Genomic DNA, 22,552 nt, shown 5'->3' with positions numbered 1-22,552 from the left:
TTGCTACTGGACTGCAGCTATCAAGGCTGCTTGATTAGAGTCCCTTTGGAGGTCATTCTTTGCATGGAGCCCCAACAGAGTTCCCCAAGCAGTGTGGTGAGCTCCCAGCTGCATTATCTTCCCAGACTTGCCAGGACAACTAAGTGTTTTCACGGCCCATAACCTCATTAGCTTAGGGTGTCCCACCTGGTTTTCCCAGCCGTAACAATTACGAAAAATGTTTATTACTTCCCTTTTGTGGATAGTCTTTTTTACTAAAATTGTGAGCATTATTTTCTGATTAAAATTCCTCCCTTTGTGGTTGGTTTTAGTTTTTCTTGATTGAGTGCCTTGGGAATAATAATAATAGTTGGGTTTTGTTTGTTTGTTTTGAGACAGAGTCTTGCTCTGTTGCCCAGGCTGGAGTGCAGTAGCGCAATCTCTGCTCGCTGCAAGCTCTGCCTCCCGGGTTCACGCCATTCTCCTGAGTAGCTGGAACTACAGGCGACCACCACCACGCCCAGCTAATTTTTTGTATTTTTAGTAGAGACGAGATTTCACTGTGTTAGCCAGGATGGTCTAGATCTCCTGACCTCATGATCCACCCACCTTGGCCTCCCAAACTGCTGGGATTACAGGCTTGAGCCACCGTGCCTGGCCAATAATGATAATAGTTATAGCACCGAATATTGTTTGCTTAGTAAGTATATAAGGCTGTTTATAAGGTTGTTTATAATGTTGTTTATAAGGTTGTCTATAAGGCTCCCATAACAAAGCACCACAGACTAGGAGGCTGAAACAAAAGAAATCTATTTTCTCACAGTTCTGGAGTCTAGAAATCTAAGACGTCGGCAGCATTGGTTTCTTCTGAGGCCTCTCTCCTTGGCTTGTAGATGGCCGTCTTCTCCCTGTATCATCGCTTTTGGTCTCCTTCTGTGTCTGTCTGGGTCCAAATTTCCTCCTCTTATCAAGGACACCAGTCCTATTGAATGAGAGCCCACCCTAGAAACCTCATTTTAATTTAATTGCCTCTTTGAAGACACTATCTGCAAATGCAGTCACACTCTGAGATACATAGGATTAGAGCTTCAACATATAAATTTGAGGGGGTCAAAATTCAGCCCATAATAATATATATAGGGCAATATGCTAATTGCTTTACAAAGATCTCATTTAAATCTGACAGCCAATTGCATGCAAGAAAGCTGAAGCATGGAGAGATTAAGCAATAAGATTAGGTAGTAGGCGGTAGAGTCATAATTCAAATCCAGGCAGACAGACTCCAGATCCCACACTCCACCACCACCCACACTACATATGGGCTTCTTCACTCATTCTACCAGATCCATTCAAATTTCCCAAAGGAGGGAAAATGAAGTGCCCGCTGTCACAAGCAAATAGAAAAATACCATTCTCCAAGCCAGTGGGAGGTAACAGAGGCGCCCCGGCTAGTCCTCAAGTCTGTCCTTGTGAACCATAGTCTCTTACTCCATCCTTACCGCTCCAGGGAGCCTCTAGCAGTGAGTGGTGTGGTCAAAGGTAGGCCATTAAGTCTATGCTCATGCCTGACCAAATCCATGAAGATGAAGTAGGAGTGGGATGACAGAGCCAGCCCCTGCTTCCTCATGGAAAGTACAGGGGACAAAACTTGGATATCACATAGTTAGGAGCTTGAAATCCAATCCTCTCCTGCCCAGTGGCAAGACTTCTAGAGTGCTGTTTTAGAAGGAGCCAGAAAAGGTCAAGGTTTGCCCAGCATTATCTGGCATGAGGCAAAGTATCTACAGGATCTCTGCCAGAGCAGCGTGCATAGCTGTAAACTCGTCACTGAAAGCAGAGATGGCAGCAGTCAAGGAAGGACACCTGGAGTGTCATTTATTATAATTGCTTAGATAAGACAAGGGAGAGTATGGTCATTTAGTCTCTCTCCACTAAGTTCAGCTTCAACTTTCCCACTTATATCTTTTCCTAAGTGATATGGTTTGGCTGTGTCTCCACCCAAATTTCATCTTGAAGCTCCCACAATTCCCAGGTGTTGTGAGAGGAACCAAGTGGGAGGCAACTGAATCATGCGGGCAGGTCTTTCCTGTGTTGTTCTCTGGTAGTGAATAAGTCTCACAAGATCTGATGGTTTTATAAGGGATTTCCCCTTTCTCTTGGCTCTCATTCTCTCTTGCTGCAGCCACATAAGACGTGCCTTTCACCTTCCGCCATGGTTGTGAGGCCTCCCCAGTCACGTGGAACTGTGAGTCCATTAAACCTCTTTCTCTTTATAAATTACCTAGCCTCAGGTATGTCTTTATCAGCAGCGTGAAAACAGACTAAAACAGTGAGTTGGTACCAGTAGAGTGGGGTGCTGCTATAAAGATACCAAAAAATGTGGAAGCAACTTTGGAACTGGATAACAGGCAGAGAGGGTGGAGCAGTTTGGAGAGCTCCGAAGAAGACAGGAATATGTGGGAAAGTTTGGAACTTCCTCGAGACTTGTTGAATGGCTTTGACCAAAATGCTGATAATCATGTGGAAATCCAGGCTGAGGTGGTCTCAGATGGAGATGAGGAACTTCTTGGGAACTATAGTAAAGGTGATTCTTGCTATGTTTTAGCAAAAAGACTAGTGGCATTTTGCACCTGCTCTAGAGATTTGTGAAACTTTGAATTGAGGGAGATAATTTAGGGTATCTGGTGGAAGAAATTTCTAAGCAGCAATGCATTCAAGAGATGACTTGGGTGCTGTTAAAAGCATTCAGTTTTAAATGGGAAACATAGCACAAAAGTTTGGAAAATTTGCAGACTGATGGTGCAACAGAAAAGAAAAACCCATTTTCTGAGGAGAAAATGAAGCTGGCTGCAGATATTTGCATAAGTAACGAGGAGACAAATGTTAATCCCCAAGACAATGGAAAAAATGTCTCTAGGTCATGTCAGAGATCTTTGCGGCAACCCCTCTCATCACAGGCCCAGAAGCCTAGGAGGAAAAAATGGTTTCATGGGCCAGGCCCAGGGCCCTCCTGCTGTGTGCAGTTTAGGGACTTGGTGCCCTGCTTCTCAGCCGCTCTAGCCATGGCTAAAAGGGGTCAATGTACAGTTCCAGCCATGGCTTCAGAGGGTGCAAACACCAAGCCTTGGCATCTTCCACATGGTGTTCAGTCTGCAGGTACACAAAAGTCAACAACTGAGGTTTAGGAAACTCGCCTAGATTTCAGAGGGTATGTGGAAATGCCTGGATACCTAGGCAGAAGTTTGCTGCATGGGCGGGGCCATCATGAAGAACCTCTGCCAGGGCAGTATGGAAGGGAAATGTGGGGTGGGAGCCCCACACAGAGTCCCTACTGGGGTAATACCTAGTGAAGCTATGAGAAGAGGGCCACCATCCTCCAGACCCCAGAATGGTAGGTCCACTGACAGCTTACACCATGTACCTGGAAAAGCCACAGACACTCAATGCCAGCCTGTGAAAGCAGCCAGGAGGGAAGTTATACCCTGCAAAGTCACAGGGGCGGAGCTGCCCAAGGCCATGGGAACCCACCTCTTGCATCAGTGACCTGGATGTGAGACATGGAGTCAAAGGAGATCACTTTGGAGCTTTAAGATTTGACTGCCCTGGCTGGGCATGTGTGGCTCAAGCCTGTAATCCCAGCACTTTGGGAGGTCGAGACGGGTGGATCACAAGGTCAGGAGATCGAGACCATCCTGGCTAACACAGTGAAACCCCATCTCTACTAAAAAATACAAAAAAATAGCCAGGCAAGGTGGCAGGCGCCTGTAGTCCCAGCTACTCTACTCGGAAGGCTGAGGCAGGAGAATGGCGTAAACCCAGGAGGCGGAGTTTGCAGTGAGCTGAGATCGGGCCACCGAACTCCAGCCTGGGCAACAGAGCGAGACTCTGCCTCAAAAAAAAAAAAAAGATTTGACTGCCCTGCTGGATTTCAGACTTGCATGGGGTCTTTTGCCCCTTTGTTTTGGCCAATTTCTCCTATTTGGAATGGCTGTATTTACCCAACACCTGTACCTGCATTGTATCCAGGAAGTAACTAACTTGCTTTTGATTTTACAGGCTCATAGATGGAAGAGACTTGCCTTGTCGCAGATGAGACTTTCGACTGTGGACTTCTGAGTTAATACTGAAATGAGTTATGATTCTGGGGGGCTGTTGGGAAGACATGATTAGTTTTGAAATGTGAGGACATGAGATTTCAGGCATGGAATGACATGGTTTGGCTGTGCCCCCACCCAAATTTCACCTTGAATTGTAGCTCCCACAATTCCCACGTCATGGGAGGGACCCAGTGGGAGGTAAATGAAATCTTGAGGTTGGATCTTTCTCCTGATGTGCTCACGGTGGTAAATAAGGGGTTTCCCCTTTCACTTGGCTCTCATACACCAAGTGTTTGAGACTCAGAAAGTGTAAAGCAGGGTAGGGAGGTTTTATGGGGAACATGGGGAAACACCTGACTCATGCTCCAAGTTAGAATTGTTTAACCAGATTATCACTATAGTTGTTTTAAACAAGTACAAATAGGGCTGTGGCCACTAAGTGCAGGCTTTCAGCTGCTGGGCCCTGCAGGGAAGGGAAGTCAGGAGAAGGATCTCAATTTCTGCCTGACATGCAATTTGAAAACTTTTCCACTCTAAAGCAGAAACATCTATAATATCTCAATTAGGAAATTATTATTCAAGTAAAACATTTACTAAGACATGCAGTGAGTAACAGCTGTTTCGGTAGACCGGATGTTACCAAAGATGTTAGATATCACTAGAGAACTTATATGTCATTTTCAAAATGCCTATGTGAAGTACAAATACTATTCCTATTTTAGGAACCCAATACAACCATCACATAAATTTTGAAGCACTCATATTCTAAACTCTGGACATATTCTTGACTAATTTCTGAGGTAGAGGTGCCAAACTCATTTTTAAACATGACTGAAACTGGCATAAAAACAGATACATAGACCAATGGAACAGGATAGAGAACCCAGAAATAAATCTAGACATTTACAGCCAACTCATTTTCAACAAAGGTGCCAGGAATATTCAATGGGGAAAGGACAATCTCTGAAAACAACAGTGCTACGAAAACTGGGGATCTATATGCAGAAGAGTGAAACTAAACCCCCACCTCTCACTCTATACAAAAATTAAGTCCAAATGGATTTGAGACTAAAATATAAGACCTAAAACTATGAAACTACTCAAAGAAAACAGGGGTAAACACTTCAAGACATTGGTCTGGGCAAAGACTTTTTGAGGGTAAGGCCTCAAAAGCACAGGTGACAAAAACAAAAATTCACAAATGGAATTACATCAAGCTAAAAAGCTTCCGAACAGCAAAGGAAGCAATCAACAAAGAACCCACAGAATGGGAGAAAATATTTGCAAACGACCCATCACGATGACTTACGCCTGTAATCCCAACACTTTGGGAGGCCAAGGCGGGTGGATCACTTGAGGTCAGGAGTTTGAGACCAGCCTCGTCAACATGGTAAAACCCCGTCTCTACTAAAAATACAAAAATTAGCCGGGTGTGGTGGCACACGCCTATAGTCCCAGCTACTAGGGAGGCTGAGGCAGGCTTGAACCTGGGAGGCAGAGGTTGCAGTGAGCTGAAATCGTGCCACTGCACTCCAACCTGGGTGACAGAGTGAGACCCCGTCTCAAAAACAAACAAAAGCAAACAAAAAAACCCTACCCACCTGACAAGGGATTAACAATCAGAATACATACGGAGCTCAACAAATCAATAGCAAAAACACACAACACAACAAACCAAGTAATCTGATTTTTACATAAGCAAAATATCTGAATAGACCTTTTATTTTATTTTTATTTTTTGAGATGGAGTTTCGCTCTTGTTACCCAGGCTGGAGTGCAGTGGCATGATCTCAGCTCACTGCAACCTCTGCCTCTGGGTTCAAGCACTTCTCCTGCCTCAGCCTGCCTAGTAGCTGGGATTACAGGTGACCACCACCACACCCAGCCAATTTTTTGTATTTTTAGTAGAGATAGTGTTTCACTATGTTGGCCAGACTGGTCTCAAAACTCCTGACCTCAGGCGATACACCCGCCTCAGCCTCCCAAAATGCTTGGATTACAGGCATGAGCCACCATGGCTGGCTAAATAGACATTTGTCAAAAGAAGACGTACTAGTGGCCAACATGTAATGAAAAATGTTCTGGATAAGCAGAAACTGATTATGAAAAAAAAAAAAAAGAAAGAAAATGCCTGACATCACTAATCATCAGTAAAATGCAATCAAAACCACGAGATATCTCCTCACCCCAGTTAGAATGGCTATAATCAAAAGAACAGAAAATAAAGAGATGCTGGCCAGAATGTGGAGAAAGTGGAATGCTCCTACACTGTCGGAGAAATGTAAATTAGTACAGTCACCACATAAAACAGTGTGGAGATTCCTCAAAAAACTAAAAATAGAACTACCATATGATGCAGCAATTCCACTGCTGGGTATATATCCAAAGGAAAGGAGATTGGTGTATCAAAGAGATAGCTGCACTCCCATGTTTACTGCAGCAATATTCACAATGACCAAATATGGAATCAACCTAAGTGTCCTTCAACAGATGAATGGATAAAGAAAATGTGGTATATACATGACGGACTATCATTCAGTCATAATAAAACGAAATCCTATCATCTGCAGCAACACAGATGAAACTGAAGGACACTATGTTAAGGGAGTTATTTCACTTAACAGAAAGACAAATATTGCATGTTCTCACTCAGACATGGGAGCTAAAAAATTAATCTCATGGAGGTAGTCAGTAGAATGGTAATTACCAGAGGCTGGGAAGGGTACGGGACAGAGCAGAGGGCAGCAGGTTGGTTAGCAAAAACATAAATACAGTTAAGACAGAAGGAATAAGTTCTAGTGTTTGATAGCACAGTAGGGTGACTACAGTTAACACTAATTTATTGTATATTCCAAAATAGCTAGAGATTTGGAATGTTCCCAACACAAAGAAATGATAAATATTTGAGGTGATGGATATCCCAGCTACCCTGATCTGCTCATTACACATTGTATGCATGTATCAAATTATCACAGGGAACCCATAATTATGCATAACTATTATGTATCAATTCAAAATCAGTGAAACTGAAACATGAATCTTCAACCAACATCACTATTGTTATCAATATTTTATTCAAACAAGCTTTTATATGGTCCAGAGCTATGTAAACAGTGAGTAGTCTATTTTTTGTTTGAGATGGAGTCTCGCTCATGCAGTGGTGTGATCATGGCTCACTGAAGTGTTGAACTCCTGGGCTCAAGGTATCCTCCCACCTTGGCCTCCCAAAGCACTGAGATTACAGGTATGAGCCACCGCACCCAGCCTAGGTGAGTGGTCTTAAATTCAGATATAATAAACCTACAAGATCATTCCTACCCCTGTAAGCCCCCCAAATCAAAATTGATTGGTGAAAACCTGCCTAGAAGGGCAAGCTCCAAAAGATCTGAGCTTTTGTTTTAGGAAGGACTTCAAACAACAGCATTGATTATTTCCTGCATTGGACCAAATAGCAGTGGAGGGAATAGAATACAGGAGATCTCTTCCTCTCCAGTTTTCCTTTAAGAAAGTGCACAGAATTTCAAGGATCTACAAAAGCAGCATAACTTAATCAATCTGTAAATTAGCCTAAGAAAAAAACCATTGTGACCAGTAGAAGATCCAGTTTTGTGCACTGATGAAAGCAGTGGTTCTCAATCCTGGCTGCACCTTACAATTATGGGGGATTGGGGAGGAGGAGTTACTTTTTTAAATATCCATACTCAAAATCCACTCCAGACCAATCAAATTGGTATTTAAGTTAAAATGCTGGGCATCAGCCATTTTTAAACACTGTCAGGTGATTCTAACAGCACCCACGTTTAAAAACCACTAGAGTAAAGGTTAATCACTTGGGCAGAGGACAAGAACACATTTTGCAATCACGTTTTTCCCTTGGGTCCTCTTTCCTTCTTGAGCTTATGAATTCTGGAGGGTGTAGAAGCAAAATGTCACTTTCCTCTGCTTCAGTAAGACTAAGAACTTCCTATATCACTGTGTTAGTGTGTTTTCACGCTGTTGATAAAGACAGACCTGAGACTAGGTAATTTACAAAAGAGGTTTATTGGACTTACAGTTCCACATGGCTGGGGAGGCCTCACAACCATGGCGGAAGGCAAGGAGCAGCAATTCACATCTTATATGATGGCAGCAGGCAAAAAGAGGGCTTGTGCAGGAAAACTCCCCCTTATAATAACCATCAGATCTCTATCACAGGAACAGCACGGGAAAGACCTGCTCCCATGATTCAGTTACCTCCCACCAGGTCCCTCCAGCAACACACGGGAATTGAGGACGAGATTTTGGTGGGGACACAGCCAAACTGTATCAATCACCAACAGAAAAGAAAGACTTTGCACCCTGAGACAAAACAAAAATGATAGATAAGAATCTAACTGTTTCTGATCTAAAAAACAATAAAACCTTGAATGTTTCCCGTAAACCCGGACTCCCTAAGAAATTTTATCCTTGGTTTTTGCTGTACTACGTCTGAAGATTTGCCATACCTTTGTGAATATAATAATTACGTGAGGCAGTTACTGTTTTTCCACCATGAACAGTCTAATGCAAACTCAGAAACCTTGGTGGTTTTTAATTTTTTCCTTCAAATACTTACGTTTTTTATTTGGCAAGCCAGTCATTCTCTTGCTCTCTTTGCAGGTAAACTTTTCCTTTTCTAAATGCTTCTGTCTCTGAGTGTTTCTTCAACAAGGGTGAAGATTCACAGAGTGCTTGGACACAGAACTGGATACTCTGCTCCTGGGGGCAGAGTTCACTGCAAGTGACAAGGGAAAGGGCTAAGAAATGAGAACCTGCTCTGTCAGCCCAAGGGTCTTTGGAACTGTAATCCAAGATCTAGTTTGACCATAAATATATTCTCTTGGCTGCACTGAATAAATCTCAAAAGTTGGTGTCAGACTCCTTTGTTGTAGGCTTCTTAAGCCTTCTTACCTATATTCACCTCAACTACATGGTTCCAAGTAATTTCTACAAAACTCTAAATCAAAAATTACCCCCCGAGACATATACAAGCACTAGAAATGGACAAACAAAAACACACACCAAGGAGCCAAGAGTTTCGCTACTTTCCGTTTCTAAAACTGGGCAAAACCTAGTACAGTAAAGAGCTACTGGCTCTTCTGCTGACAGGAATCTTGTCATGGCAAATTTTACTTGAAATAGAAAAATATAAGCTTGGTGAAGGCAAGGATCTTATCTGCCTTCTGTTACATTCCCAGGGCCCTGGTTACTGAACATGGTAAATGCTCAGTAAATATCTGTTAGATAACTGAAATGCACGGATTTGGAAAACTTTCTGGTCCACACAGATGAGAACTGTAATATCTCTTGCAAACTGGCACTCCTCTTAAGAGTTCACTCAAGTAGAAATCTTACCCTCTTAGGAGAAAGCTTTCTTTCTTGGTAAAAATCAAACAGTCCACAAACCTTGTCTAATATGCTCTTCCAAAAAAGTCTGCAGTTTGGTGTGATTTTGTTTTTCCAGTTCTGAGGCAGATGAACCAGGCCATCCATCCCAGGGCCTGCCAACCTGCATCCCATTCAGACATCCATTACCAATATTTATGAAGCCTAGCACTTCTCTGGTACAGAGCAGACAGTGGAAATTCTCTTTTGATGATAACAGCTCATCAACAGAGTGGTGGGAGTAGGAGGGTAGAAGTAGCCACTTTCTAGATGGGAGCAATGTCATCAACCCAAAGGGAACCCCTTCATAGGCTAACCAGCAACTCCTGAGGCAAGGCCCAATAAGGGCAATGGCATCTACTCAAGTCAAACAGGTTTCCTCTGGAATTGGGACCAGAGATACACAGAGGATGGGCCAGGAATGCAGAAAACAAGTGGTCCCAAGGAGGGGCAGAACTGCTGTGAGAGAGGCAGAGAACAGCCCATTTATAGTTCTCTGACCATACACCTTCTGGTTCCAAGGTGGTCAGAAGGATCTCTGTTTGTAAATGAATGAGCACAAAACACAGAACCATTCATTTGGCAGAAAACTGAGATCAAAGCTGTACCTGCTACTGCAAGGACAAAAAAGAAAGTTAATTAATACTTAGTCTACAGAGCCTCACATGCAGTAAGCCCTCAAGCACTTGTTCAATGACTAAACAAAAATTGCAAGCAGAGATAACAAAACTTTGAGGTAGTTGCCGGACACAACCTTTCTTTGAGTTCACTTATTCGGTACATGGGTCCTACTGACACGATCATAATGGGCCTAAAGTCTGAGACAGTACTTTAAAAGTATGTGTTTCTCTATTCTCTTCCTACAGCTGCTCTCTTCTGGAAAAACTTAAGGAAAAAAAATCTAAGACAAAAACACAAACACAACAAAATATTAAAAACAAAATTACCATAAGATCCAGCAATTCCACTTATGGGTATATATCTCAAAAGACCTGAAAACAAGATCTCCAAGAGAAAGTTGTACACCCATGTTCACAGCAGCGTATTAACAACAGCCAAAATGTAGAAGCAACACAAATGTCCATTGACAGATGAATAAACAAAATGTAGTATGTATATACAATGGTGTATCATACAGACTTAAAAAGAAAAGAAATTCTAACACATGCTACAATAAGGATGATCTTTGAAGACATTATGTTAAGTGAAAGAAGCTAGTAATGAAAGGACAAAAACTGTATGATCCCACTTACATGAAGTACTCTGAGTAGTCAAATTCATAGACAGACAAAGTAGAATGGTGGTTGCCAAGGCCTGGGATGGGGGCGTAGAATGGCAGTTATTGTTTAATGGCACAGAGTTTCAGTTTTGCAAGGTAAAAAATGTTCTGTGGATGAGTGGTAGTGATGGTTGTACAACAATGTGAATATACTCAATGCCACTGAACTGTACAATTTAAAATGTTACAAGGTACATTTTCCATTAAGTATATTTTATCAAAATTAAATAATTTTTATTGGAAAAGCATCATATAATCTCAACAAGTTGTTCTGAGCTGACCGGGCGCAATGGCTCACACCCGCGATCCCAGCACTTTGGGAGGCCGAGGCAGGCAGATCACGGGGTCAGGAGTTCAAGACCAGCCTGACCAACATGGTGAAACCCCGTGTTCACTAAAAATACAAAAATTAGCTGGGCGTGGTGGTGCACACCTGTAATCCCAGCTACTCGGGAGGCTAGGGCAGGAGAAGCGCTTGAACCCAGGAGCCGGAGGTTGCAGTAAGCCAAGATTGTGCCATTGCACTCCAGCCTGGGCGACAGAGCAAGACTCTTTTAAAAAAAAAAAAAAAAGTTATTCTGAGCTAAAAGCCGGCCCGTCATCTAACTTCAAAACATTCCTCCAGGCCACCCGTTAACTAAATCATAACCAAATGTATCAAAGGCAAGCTGCAATAAATTTACAGAATCTACTAAACACATTCTGCAATTAAAAATCCAAGCAAAGGAAGACATAAGAGCAATATACAAGAATAGTCACAGGGTGGGGTATGGTGGCTCACACCTGTAATCCTAGCATTTGGGAGGCTGAGGCGGAAGGATTGCTTGAAGCCAGGAGTTTAAAACCAGCCTGGGCAACAAAATGAAACCCTGTCTCTGGAAAAAAAAAAAAGCCAGGTAAGGTGGCATGCAACTGTAGTCCCAGCTGCTCAAGAAACTGAGTAGCTGGGATTACAGGTGTGAGCCGTCATGTCCTGCTCTTAGCTCAGTTTTTAGCTCTTTTGAGAATCTCTATTTTGCAGCTACCTGTGTGTGGCAGGCACGCTCTAAGGTGACCCCCAGTGAGTCACATCCGTGTTCTAGCCTCTACCCTTGAGTTTGGGTGGAACTCATTACCTTGCTTCTAGACACTAGAATACGGCAAAGGTGATGGGATGTTATTCCCATAATGACATAACGTCATACAAGACTCATTTAGAGATTCTCCTGCTTGCTTTGAAGAAACTGCCATGTTGCGAGAGGCATCTGTGAGAGGGCCACATGACAAGAACTGTGGGAGGCCTCCTGAAGTTGAGCGGTGTCCAGCTGAGAGTCAGCAAGAAACACGGACCTCAGTCTACAAGAGTAAGGTCCTGTACGGAAGCAGCCCCCGTGAGATGGTAAATGTCTGTTGTTTTAAGGTGTTCAATTTGTGGTAATGTGTTACCCAGCAATAGAACACTTGGGTATTAATTACTTAGGTATCAGCAGACACCTAAGAACTGAACGCTAACTCTTAGAATTGCACTAAGTCTTTTCCTTCCAATATGGAACTTTAACAACGCCTATGATCTCATAGGACCATTCACATTTTGGTTTGTGGAACCATAGTGAATTTTCCAGTGTGGATTTTGAGATTTTCTGCCATGTTCTTATCATCCTTCTCTTCCTGAGCTGCATCTTCTACCCTGTAACAGTAAATGCAGAAGGTGGAATTCCTATTCTAGCAAGCCTCCTAGCTGCCAAGTAACTGCTACTGCCTAGATTCCAACAACCTGAGAAAAAGCAGTAAGTGAAGCAGAAGTAATTTCCAAGTTCTAAGGGAAAAGTACACCATACAAAGAGCAAAAGGGCCGGGCACAGTGGCTCATGCCTGCAATCTCAACACTTTGGGAGGCTGAGGTGGGCAGATCACTTGAGATCAGGAGTTTGAGATCAGCCTGGGTAACATGTGAAACCCCCCTCTACTAAAAATACAAAAATTAGCTGGGCATGGTGGCGCACGCCTGTAATCCCAGCTACTCAGGAGGCTGAGGCAGAAGAATCACTTGAACCAGGGAGGCAGAAGTTGCAGTGAGCTCTGAGATCACGCGATTGCCTCCAGCCTGAGCGACAGAGTGAGTGAGACACTGTCCCCCACCCCCAATAAATAAATAAAAAGAGCAAGAGGGTTTTTACCATTAACGTCACCGCCCTCTCCAAAGCTGTTAGGTCATGACATGAACCAAGACTGTAGCAGGCATATAAGGTGAATGGGCCATGGTCAAGAAAGACGCTGTATTTTACTTAAGACAAAACAACGGCAAATTTATAGAAATTAAGTAAGAGAAAGCAAGCCTACTCCAATCAGGTAGAAATGAGAAGTTATTCAGCATAAAATTGGAGGAAGTAAACAAAATTGCATCAATTCTAGTCATTTTTCAAAGGATCACCTGCACCAATTCTGCCATATACATATGAAGTACCCTTTCTGATCCTTGACTTCTAGGTCACCAAGTCACCTTCTAATTGGTTTCCCAGGTACTTCAGACTCAGGAAAGAGAAAGCCTGGATGGGTGACACAAGTATTCCAATCATTGGAAAAGGCTGTGCCTCACTGTAAATTACACTTGCAGAGCGGTTTACAGTAACTGTGATATGATTACCACCCAGACCTGGTGAAGAGCTAATCTTGAGCAAGGCTCAGACCCAGCCTCTGTTCCTAAGGTAGGCAAAGGACCTCGAAAGACCCCATCGACAGCCCTACTACTAATCTAGTAACACTGAAACAGCTCTTAAAATTAGAACACAGTGTCTCTAAATCCCATTTGAACAGAGAATATTAGCATATAAAAATAACTTCTTTTTAAAATGTCTGTAAAGATAGTATCATCTCCATAATTGAATGAAATAACTGTATTTCACTGAATCTAAGCCACTGATTGTAAAACACATTATTTTATATATACATATGGGAAAAAACTGTCAATTAAACTTTGTCACAATGTTAAATGATTACTTTCAAGACATGTCCTGATTTCAGAGATGTTAACAGTATGGGGGCAAAAAGCGCAACTTAGAGTCAATGAAATGCAGTACTAAAAAAATATATTCTTCAGGTAATTATTCAAATAAGTTATTAAACATTAAGTACATTAAACTGACATGTAATCATTTATCATTAGCACATTCTTAAAGCTATTTATCATTTTGGTTTCACTTTTCATTTGAAATGAAGAATGCGCTGTCACTTGTACTAATTTCTAGCAGACATTTTGCACAAACTTTAAAACTTACGGATTCCCAATTTGGAAATCATCTCATTTTCATTTCTAGAATCACAGATCAGGAGGCCAGATAAACAAGGCCTATGTTAAATGACAGAGTGCAGGGCTAGGAGTCCAGGCTTGAAGCCCGGCCCCTTGGGCCCTGCTCTGTGTTCTCTTCATTGAAATGAGAAATCAAACGAGTCATTAGCATTCTTTGATCCAACCCTACAGATAAGGTAAAGCAATTAATAAGTCTCCATTTCTCTTTTATGAAACTATTCTCAACTTTCCTGGAAAAATATTGATACCTGATAATTTGTTCAACCAATCAATTCAACTCCTACATGGTCTCATTCTATGAAAACAATACCCACCTTCTCAAAAACAAATGCCTTCTTTGCATGCTCTGAGGGGTGGAGACCATAAAATACTTCCTGATCAGTCACACGTGAAATACTAGCCTTATAACAAGATCCTATTGCATGTGTATGAGACCATTCAGTTACTTATGGAAGACTCTGGGAATTACAGAACATTTCAAAACTTTTTAGCATTTGCTACAATTTGGACCTAAAAATTTTAATCCCCAAAGCATGGTGAAAATCTGCTAATGCTCTGCTCTAAATGACCTCCTTAGAAGTGGCAATTATTCAAAGATGTCAGTGAGTAATCCATCTTCTCTAAGTGTTAGTCCCTTTTGTCCTGGTTTCTGGCAAGTGCTTCATATGGAACTGCCAGTATTAACAGGAGAGGACTCAAACACCAGTGCATTTGATGGATATTGGTTATAGATTTCAGCTGTGGGCTCCGTCAAACTACTTCTAGATGTCTCTATTATAGAATGCCTCATTGTATCATCCGTTTCAATCATTTCAAAATCCATTTCATTCCATTTTTCTGCATCCTCCTCTTCATTCTCTTCCTCATATTCATTTAGCCCAGAGCTAGAAAGCAAAGCTTTCTGGTCCTCACTCTTTCTGTTTTCTTTTCGCTGGTGATCAAGAGGTGAAGTGGCTAATTTATATAGCACAGGAAATAAAACACCAGTGGCTATTGATGCTCCCAAAGAGGTATACAGAACTACAGGCAAATCAGGGTATTTTCCTTGAAGAATTCCAATGACTGCAGGAATAGCCATTTCTCCCAGGGCAGCACCAACTACAAAAAACGCTGCAGATTTCCCATGGATGGTCGTGTACTGCTCAATCCAAGAAATACCACTGGGAAATGTGGTTGCCATTGAAGCCCCATACACTGCAGTTGCTATCCAGAGACAAATTGGCTTCTTGTCAAAAAGCACCAGAAATAAAGATGAAGTCAGGCTGCCAATGTTGCTCAACACAATCATGGTTCCAGGCTGTAAACAGGTAGCAAAAAAGATTGCCAGGCCCCTGCAGACTGCAAATGTCCCCCAGAAGATGGAGTTCAACCCAGCGGCTTCACTTTCTTTCATGCCAGCATGGGTGGTTGCAAATGAGAAAACATAAGAGCCATATGTTACCTCGGCTCCAACATAAAAAAAGAAGAACAGAAAAAGGAGACAAAGAAGGGCGTTGTGATATTTTGCTCTTCGAGATGTCTGAGCAGATGCTCTTGTTTTTTCCGGCTTTGAGCTATTCTTGAAAAACAGACCAAACAAAATGACAGAAACTAAGAACATGTAAGTACCAATAACAGCATAAGCCCACAGTAAATTCGTATCATTAGGTACTCCAAACAGAGCTTCTGAGTCCGCCTCAGATGATCGGTTGAGTGCAGGATGATGAAAGTCAGACTCCGTGCAGTTTTCAGCAGACGCTGTCGGACCCAATGCCAGTTTCGCTAGCAGTGGAGCCAAAAAGGCACCCAAGGCAAAAGAGAAGTGTAAGGCCTGCATATGTGGGGCTCCTTTGTCCCCCCAAAGAGCCAAGATAAGGACGTTACCACCTGTCAATGAAAGACGGAAAAAACTATTTAAGTTAGACACAGTAACTTATCTTAAAAAAAAAAGTTCACTTATCAGAAAGGAGTGAGTCTATTTTACACAGTACAAGCATATAATATTCTAATTATCAAACACTGCAACTAAATCAATTCTGAGTAAGGAACTCTAACCCACTACCATCGGACAACTCTAGGCATTATAACATCACATACTCACAAATCGAATTCTACAGTCTAGTAGACTACTACCTCCTAGAGCCAAGCACATTAGCTAGAGGCTTTTTATAATAAAGTTCTAACATCAGACTGGGGAAGAAATACTCACATATTTATTAATATTTTAAATATACATTTAAAAGGCAAAATTTTCTCATCAGCTAGTAGCCAGATTACCAAAGCTTTCTGTACTTGCTCTTGGGAGCCACTTGAGGAAAATTACTTACGTATGTAACAGATGCAAAACGCACGTCCAGGAACCTGAATACGCCAAGATTCTAGTGTGCCCATTAGAGGAAACAAGGATACCGTTTAGCATCTGACTTTATACTATCTAAATATCTAGAAGGAGAAAGGCAAGAAGCAGCACATCTTGGGCTATCTTCTTTTTTTTTAACAGATATTTTCAGATAAATAAATAATTTTACCCTATAATTTCATAACCACATTAAGCCTGAAGTAAAACAAAATATTTCCCCAACAGATCACGTAACAGGAGAGCAGGGAAGGGAGGGATAGAAAGCTGGTTTTAGGGAGTAAACAAATGTCACCTATGTTATTTAGTAGGTTTTTTGTTTGTTTGTTTGTTTGTTTTCAGACCCAGGCTGGAGTGCAATGGCATGATCTTGGCTCTCCACAACCTCCATCTCTTGGGTTCAAGCAATTCTCTGGCCTCAGCCTCCCGAGTAGCTGGGATTACAGGCACGCACCACCACGCCTGGCTAATTTTGTATTTTTAGTAGAGATGTGGTTTCTCCATGTTGGTCAGGCTGGTCTTGAACTCCTGACCTCAGGTGATCTGCCCACCACAGCCTCCCAAAGTGCTAGGATTACAGGCGTGAACCACCTGGCAGTTATTTAGTAGGTTTTAAAAGACATGACGATAGGGCAAAGAATCTACTGCAGGAGGACAGGAACTTTGGGGACACAAAAGAAAAAGAGCCTAGTCCACACCATAGATCTCTCTTGGCTTGGAAGTCAGGGTACATGTCCAGTTGGATTGCTGCTTCTATACTTTCACAGCCAAATAACGGTTCCAAACTTGGTTTAACCTATTAAACCACCAATTCCTCCCATACTAGCATGATAAAGTTCTACCCAAGATGAAAGCCTATTCACCTGCACTGTAATTACCCACATAGGGGCCCTTCCCTGTTTGGGCACTGTAAATCAACTATCGCTCATAGAACAAAATTCTTTAAGTTCATTTCAGAGTTGGCTGCTCAGAAACAGTCCCCTTAATTGGTAAGAAGAGCTGCTAGAAGGGTGATTCATTCTGAGTGACTCATGACCAACTCAGTAGGTATGTGTCATTTTAGGGGGCACTGCAAGTGATAGCTGAATATCATCTGCTGTACTTCTTCTAGCAGAAAGTCCCTACTCCCAGAGATGACGTTGTAAGAGCTCACTAACCTGTATCCAGAATGCCAATTGAAGTACCAAAGACACACATCATGACAGTGAGTAACACTGCTGTCTTGCAAAAAGGAACAAGATAAAGACCAACTGTGGTAGCCAACATTGAGATTCCTGGGAAGGTAAAAAGTCAGCTATAAAAAATAATATCCATGCAGTCATGGATCAAGTCAACATCATAAATGTCCAAACATGCAAAATCAGGTCAAATTTAAATTAGGTAATGAGTAGATCAGAGTTTTTGCTTCTAAAAGTGGTTATTTCATTTGAATCTTTTATAATCTTTATGGATTATGAAATCTAAATAATTATAACACAAATACGTTTCTAGCATTGCTAGTAATCAAACTGTAAATTATACCATAAGGCCAAGTTTTATACCAAAAGAGAGAAGCCAAAATTAATTGAAATGACTCACATTTAAGAAACTATCAGGAATTTTTAGACATGAGGAAAAATATTAAAAAGACAAAAATAAAATGCAATTACTACAGTAGTTTGTAGTAAAATTTACTAAATAAATTAGTTTGGGAAGTAGAGAGGAAAATACAAGAAATATGTTCTTTCAACCCACTTTGGAAATAAGAGGGATTATTTATTAATTACAATAACAAATTATTATTCTTGCTTCCAAAGAATTTTATCATATTAACCTAAATTTTCTCTAAATATTCCAATTTATTCAAAAAAGGTATATGTTAAAAGCTTTGCCAGGCCAGGTGTGGTGGCTCACACCTGTAATCCCAACACTTTGGGAGGCTGATCCTTTGAGCTCAGGAGTTCCAGACCAACCTGGGCAACAAGGTGAAACCCTGGCTCTACTAAAAATCCAAAAACTAGCCAGGCATGGTGGCATGCACCTGTGGTCCCAGTTAACTGGGAGGCTGAGATGGGAGAATTGCTTGAGCCCAGGAGGTGGAGGTTGCAGCGAGCAGAGATCGCACCACTGCACTTCAGCCTGGGCAACAGAGGAAGAGGAGACCCTGTCTCGAAAAAAAAAAAAGAAGCTTTGCCATCTAATTCCAGGGTGAGACAGAGCACTCTGGGGTTGTCCAACGACAACATGGGGCAGCAGGGACAAAAACAGCCTACATCAGTCCACCCAACCCCCCTTCCCTCTTCATTCCCAATCCAGCGTGTAGCCTGGGCAGGTTCAAGGAGCTCATTCTAATCTGCAGTGACCCCAGGAAATCTGCGCTAAACCCTGATAAGCAGAGTTTTTTGGACAATCAGTGTGTGATCCAGGAGTGGTATCTAAATTACAGTGGTTGGGAAGGCTAAGGATTGCTAACACATTCTAGAGCTAATCGAAATTTCCAGAGGGCCCCAGCACAGATTCCCTCTGTCAAGGTGAAAGCAGGTACCAGGGAAACTCAACTGCCATTGAGAACACCTAAACACTATCCATTTCAGTTGCCAACCATTCTGCATGCTAGTATTTTCATATTTTCAAGGACAACTTGTAAATTCCCCGACAGTCATAAAGAAGCTAAAATTAGCATTTACTTACCCAAAAGTAAAAAGTAATTCATGACATCAACAAGCAATCCACCAATCACAGAGCCACTCAAATATCCAAAGGCACGACCCACAAAAATGAAAGACAGGCTACTGATATTTCGGTTCACGTTTGTTGCCAAATCTTGAAACGTGGGTCCCACGATAGCAACACTCAATCCCTAAAATTTAAAAAGACAAAAGTTTTTACTTATTAAAATAATGTCTGACTATGTGGTAGTTTCTTCCACTATAAAAAAAGGGGTGGAGGGTCTGGGATTTAAAATGTGATATAGGGAATTAGACTACTGTTTTTTCAGTTTTGACTAAAACTCTTTTTTTTTTTAAGTTTTGACACCTCTCAATTTTTAAAACAATTTTTTTTGTTGCAATCCTGTTTCCTTTCTGAACAATACCTTTAAAATACTACTCTGTATTAATAAAATGTATTAAAACTATTCTTGAAATGGTTTCGTATATTTTGAAATACACTACATGCACAAATAAGAATTTGGGTGTTAAAAATTTAAATTGGCTGGGCACGGTGGCTCATGCCTGTAATCTCAGCATTTTGGGAGGCCGAGGCAGGCGGATCACTAGGTCAGGAGTTTGAGACCAGCGTGGCTAACACAGTGAAACCCCATCTCTACTAAAAATACAAAAAATTAGCTGGGCATGGTGGTGGGTGCCTGTAGTCCCAGCGACTTGGGAGGCTGACGCAGGAGAATCGCTTGAACATGGGAGGCAGAGGTTGCAGTGAGCCGAGACTGCAGCACTGCACTCCAGCCTGGGCAACAGAGCAAGACTCTTGTCTCGAAAAAAAAAAAAAAATCATAATTAATTAAATTAAGTCAGGCGTGGTTGCTTACGCCTGTAATCCCAGCAATTTGGGAGGGAGAGGTGGTAGGATTGCTTGAGCTCAGGATTTTGAGAGCAACCTAAGCAACCATCTCTACAAAAATAAAAATAAAAAAATCAGTCAGGCGTGGTGCCACATGCCTGTAGTCCCAGCTACTAGGGAGGCTGAGATGGAAGGATCGCTTAAGCCCTGAGATTGAGACTATAGTTGAGTTCTGACTGAGCCACTGGAAAACATCAAAACATTGATCAAGACATCAAAATATGATTCCTGTTTTTTATGTTGTTAAACAGCAATACTTCTGGATGCACATGGGGTTCTTCCCCTGAACTACACATATAAAACATACAGGAGATAAACAATTTAAATGTTTCAAAATTCACACTTTTCTTCCAAGCCATCAGAATTAGTCAGTAGAGGTTGCTTAGAAAATATTACACGCCCAAATATAGAATGACTCTAACAATAAAACTTCACTCAAAGACAATGCAGGGTCAGCAAGAACTAAGGATTACAGTTGACTTTCAGAGGAAATTCACTGGACACTTAGAGAAAAAAATGTTTCCAATCAGTCTACAATTCCAGAATAACTGATTCTAATTGCCCTGCTCTGCTCTAAATGCATGGGGTGCGCCCCTGCCCAACCCATAACAGTCCAAGACTAAGGACCAACGTGGGCCCAGGTGCACAGCAAGCACCTAGTACTTCGAGAGAAGCCTGAGCACAGAATCTAATCAAAGTAATGTTTTCAAAGGATTCACAACAGGACCTGACAGTCAGTGACAACTCACCAAAAGTCCGAAGTGATTTCTTTCTTCACCCCTCCCCACCGCCCCCAATCAAAATACTCTAAGAAACAATTGTAGCTCAGAGTCCCTGAGATGGTAAGTGACCACAAAAGACTCTTGGGAGGACTCATCCTCTCAACTCCCCCAGGATCATAATTATCAAGTGATAAGGAGGTTTCCGAAAAGTGAATTGAGCGGTGGCCCAGGCATTTGGCAAAAGGCGCTTCTAGGCTTGCCCTTTGCTCCAAGAAAAACATTTAAGAATCTCAAGGTTGGTTTTATTAACAAATAGGACTGTGGGCAGAGTAAGACACGTATTTCTGGCTCTATCACTTAACCAGCTGTGTGATCCAGAAAGTCACTTTCCCCTCCGGGCCTAGTTCCTTATCTGCAAAATTAAGCGGTTGGCTGAATTTGGTTAGACTCCCAGGAAGAAATTCCAGAAAAGTAGTTTTTCTGTGTAATAATTTGGGGGTTGAGTGGGTGGGTGCGCAGAGCAGCGGCCAAAGACCTGGGCAACCCTTCTTGCAACCTTCCCATTCCACCAAGGAGCCGTATGAAGGCTTGCTGGGCCGGGCGCAGTGGCTCACGCCTGTAATACCAGTACTTTGGGAGGCAGAGGCGGGAGGATCACTTGAGGTCAGGAGTTCGAAACCAGCCTGGCCAATATGGCGAAACCCTGTCTCTACTAAAAATACAAAAATTAGCTGGGCTTAGTAGCAGGCGCCTGTAATCCCAGCTACTCGGAAGGCTGACGCAGAAGAATAGCTTGAACCGGGAGGCGGAGGTTGCAGTGAGCCGAGATTGCGCCACTGCACTCCAGCCTGGGCAACAAAGCAAGACTCCCGTCAAAAAAAAAAAAAAAAAAAAAAAAAAAAGCCTTGCTGGAGCTGAAAAACGTATTCAGAAAATCTATTTTGCACTTGACAATAACCCTCCAAGATTAGAATTGTGCCCAATTTCCAGATAATGAAACTGAAGTCCAGACAGATTAGGTAACACGCCTAAGGTCAGTTTTCAAGTGGCGAAGGCGAGACTCGAAGGTCCCGGCCTGGGAGGGTTGCAGAACCGGCTCTCACCAGCCCCAGGAAGGAAGCAAACAGCATGAAGGTGGTGAACCATCGCAGCATGCTCCCGGTGGCACCGCTCTGCCGGGAGACCACCACCACCTCCGGCTCCGGCTCATTCTCCGCCGGGGCCTCCGCCTGCAGGAGCCGCTGCCCCGCAGCCTGGGGCCCGGCCCCACGGAGCTCCACTTCCAACTCCAGCTCGGCGGCTCCGGAGAAGTCGTCTTGCTGCCGCCGTGCTTCTCAGCGGAACCTCTGGAGCTCCGAGACGAGCACCGGCCCCGCCCCGAGGCACGGCTGTCCCTCCGGGCGCCACCTCCCAGCGGACCGCCCCGAGCCGGGGCAGAGAAAGCGAACTTCCGAACTCAGCAGGTGTTCGGATCAACGGACGCTAGCCCTCCAGCAAGCAGGCGCATGCGCGGGTCACGTGGCGGAAATGTGGCCTCTCGCCAACAGGGATCGCGCCTCAAGCCGGAAGTTGATATGGTTGCCTAAGAGACCGGACGTGGCTCTCTAGCCTAGGCATCATACTTAGCTGAGCCCACAGAGGCTGCCGGACTTGCGCCCCATGGCGGAGCGAGCTGAAGCTGCAGCCTGGGACCAGAGAATCAAGAGGTAAAAATGCGCCAAACCACTATGAGGAAAATGGGCCAAGAATTGCACCGTAGCTCCTCGCGCCGGCTCCCCGGTCTCCTGGGGAGGGGAGGGAGCCTGAAGATCTGGTCCTTATACAGCTTTCTGAAATCCCTGAGATCTGTCGATGAGTTGCTCATCTTTCACTCCACAAGTATTTGTTGAACGT

At 42.9% G+C, this 22,552-nt stretch overlaps 1 protein-coding gene and 1 long non-coding RNA gene across 2 annotated transcripts; both read right to left on the bottom strand.

Moving 5' to 3' along the window:
* Nucleotides 1–773: 773 nt before the first annotated feature.
* On the bottom strand, nucleotides 774–1,615 carry LOC144340265 (uncharacterized). The gene is made up of 2 exons (XR_013416169.1): nucleotides 1,479–1,615; nucleotides 774–961 (listed from the first exon to the last, which is right to left on the bottom strand). It is a non-coding gene; the product is annotated as an uncharacterized LOC144340265 (long non-coding RNA).
* An 11,401-nt stretch (nucleotides 1,616–13,016) lies between these two features.
* MFSD4B (major facilitator superfamily domain containing 4B) lies at nucleotides 13,017–22,162 on the bottom strand. Its single transcript, XM_015137571.3, has 4 exons — nucleotides 21,763–22,162; nucleotides 19,050–19,218; nucleotides 17,537–17,653; nucleotides 13,017–15,910 (listed from the first exon to the last, which is right to left on the bottom strand). The coding sequence occupies exons 1-4, from the start codon at nucleotides 21,811–21,813 to the stop codon at nucleotides 14,706–14,708; spliced, it is 1,542 nt and encodes a 513-aa protein (XP_014993057.2). The 5' UTR covers nucleotides 21,814–22,162; the 3' UTR covers nucleotides 13,017–14,705.
* Between the last annotated feature and the right edge of the window lie 390 nt (nucleotides 22,163–22,552).

The sequence above is a fragment of the Macaca mulatta genome, chromosome 4 (assembly GCF_049350105.2).
Source record: "Macaca mulatta isolate MMU2019108-1 chromosome 4, T2T-MMU8v2.0, whole genome shotgun sequence".
NCBI classification, from domain to species: Eukaryota; Metazoa; Chordata; class Mammalia; order Primates; family Cercopithecidae; genus Macaca; species Macaca mulatta.
Note: the sequence above shows the minus strand (reverse complement) of the source record. Positions and strands in the feature narration are given on the sequence as shown.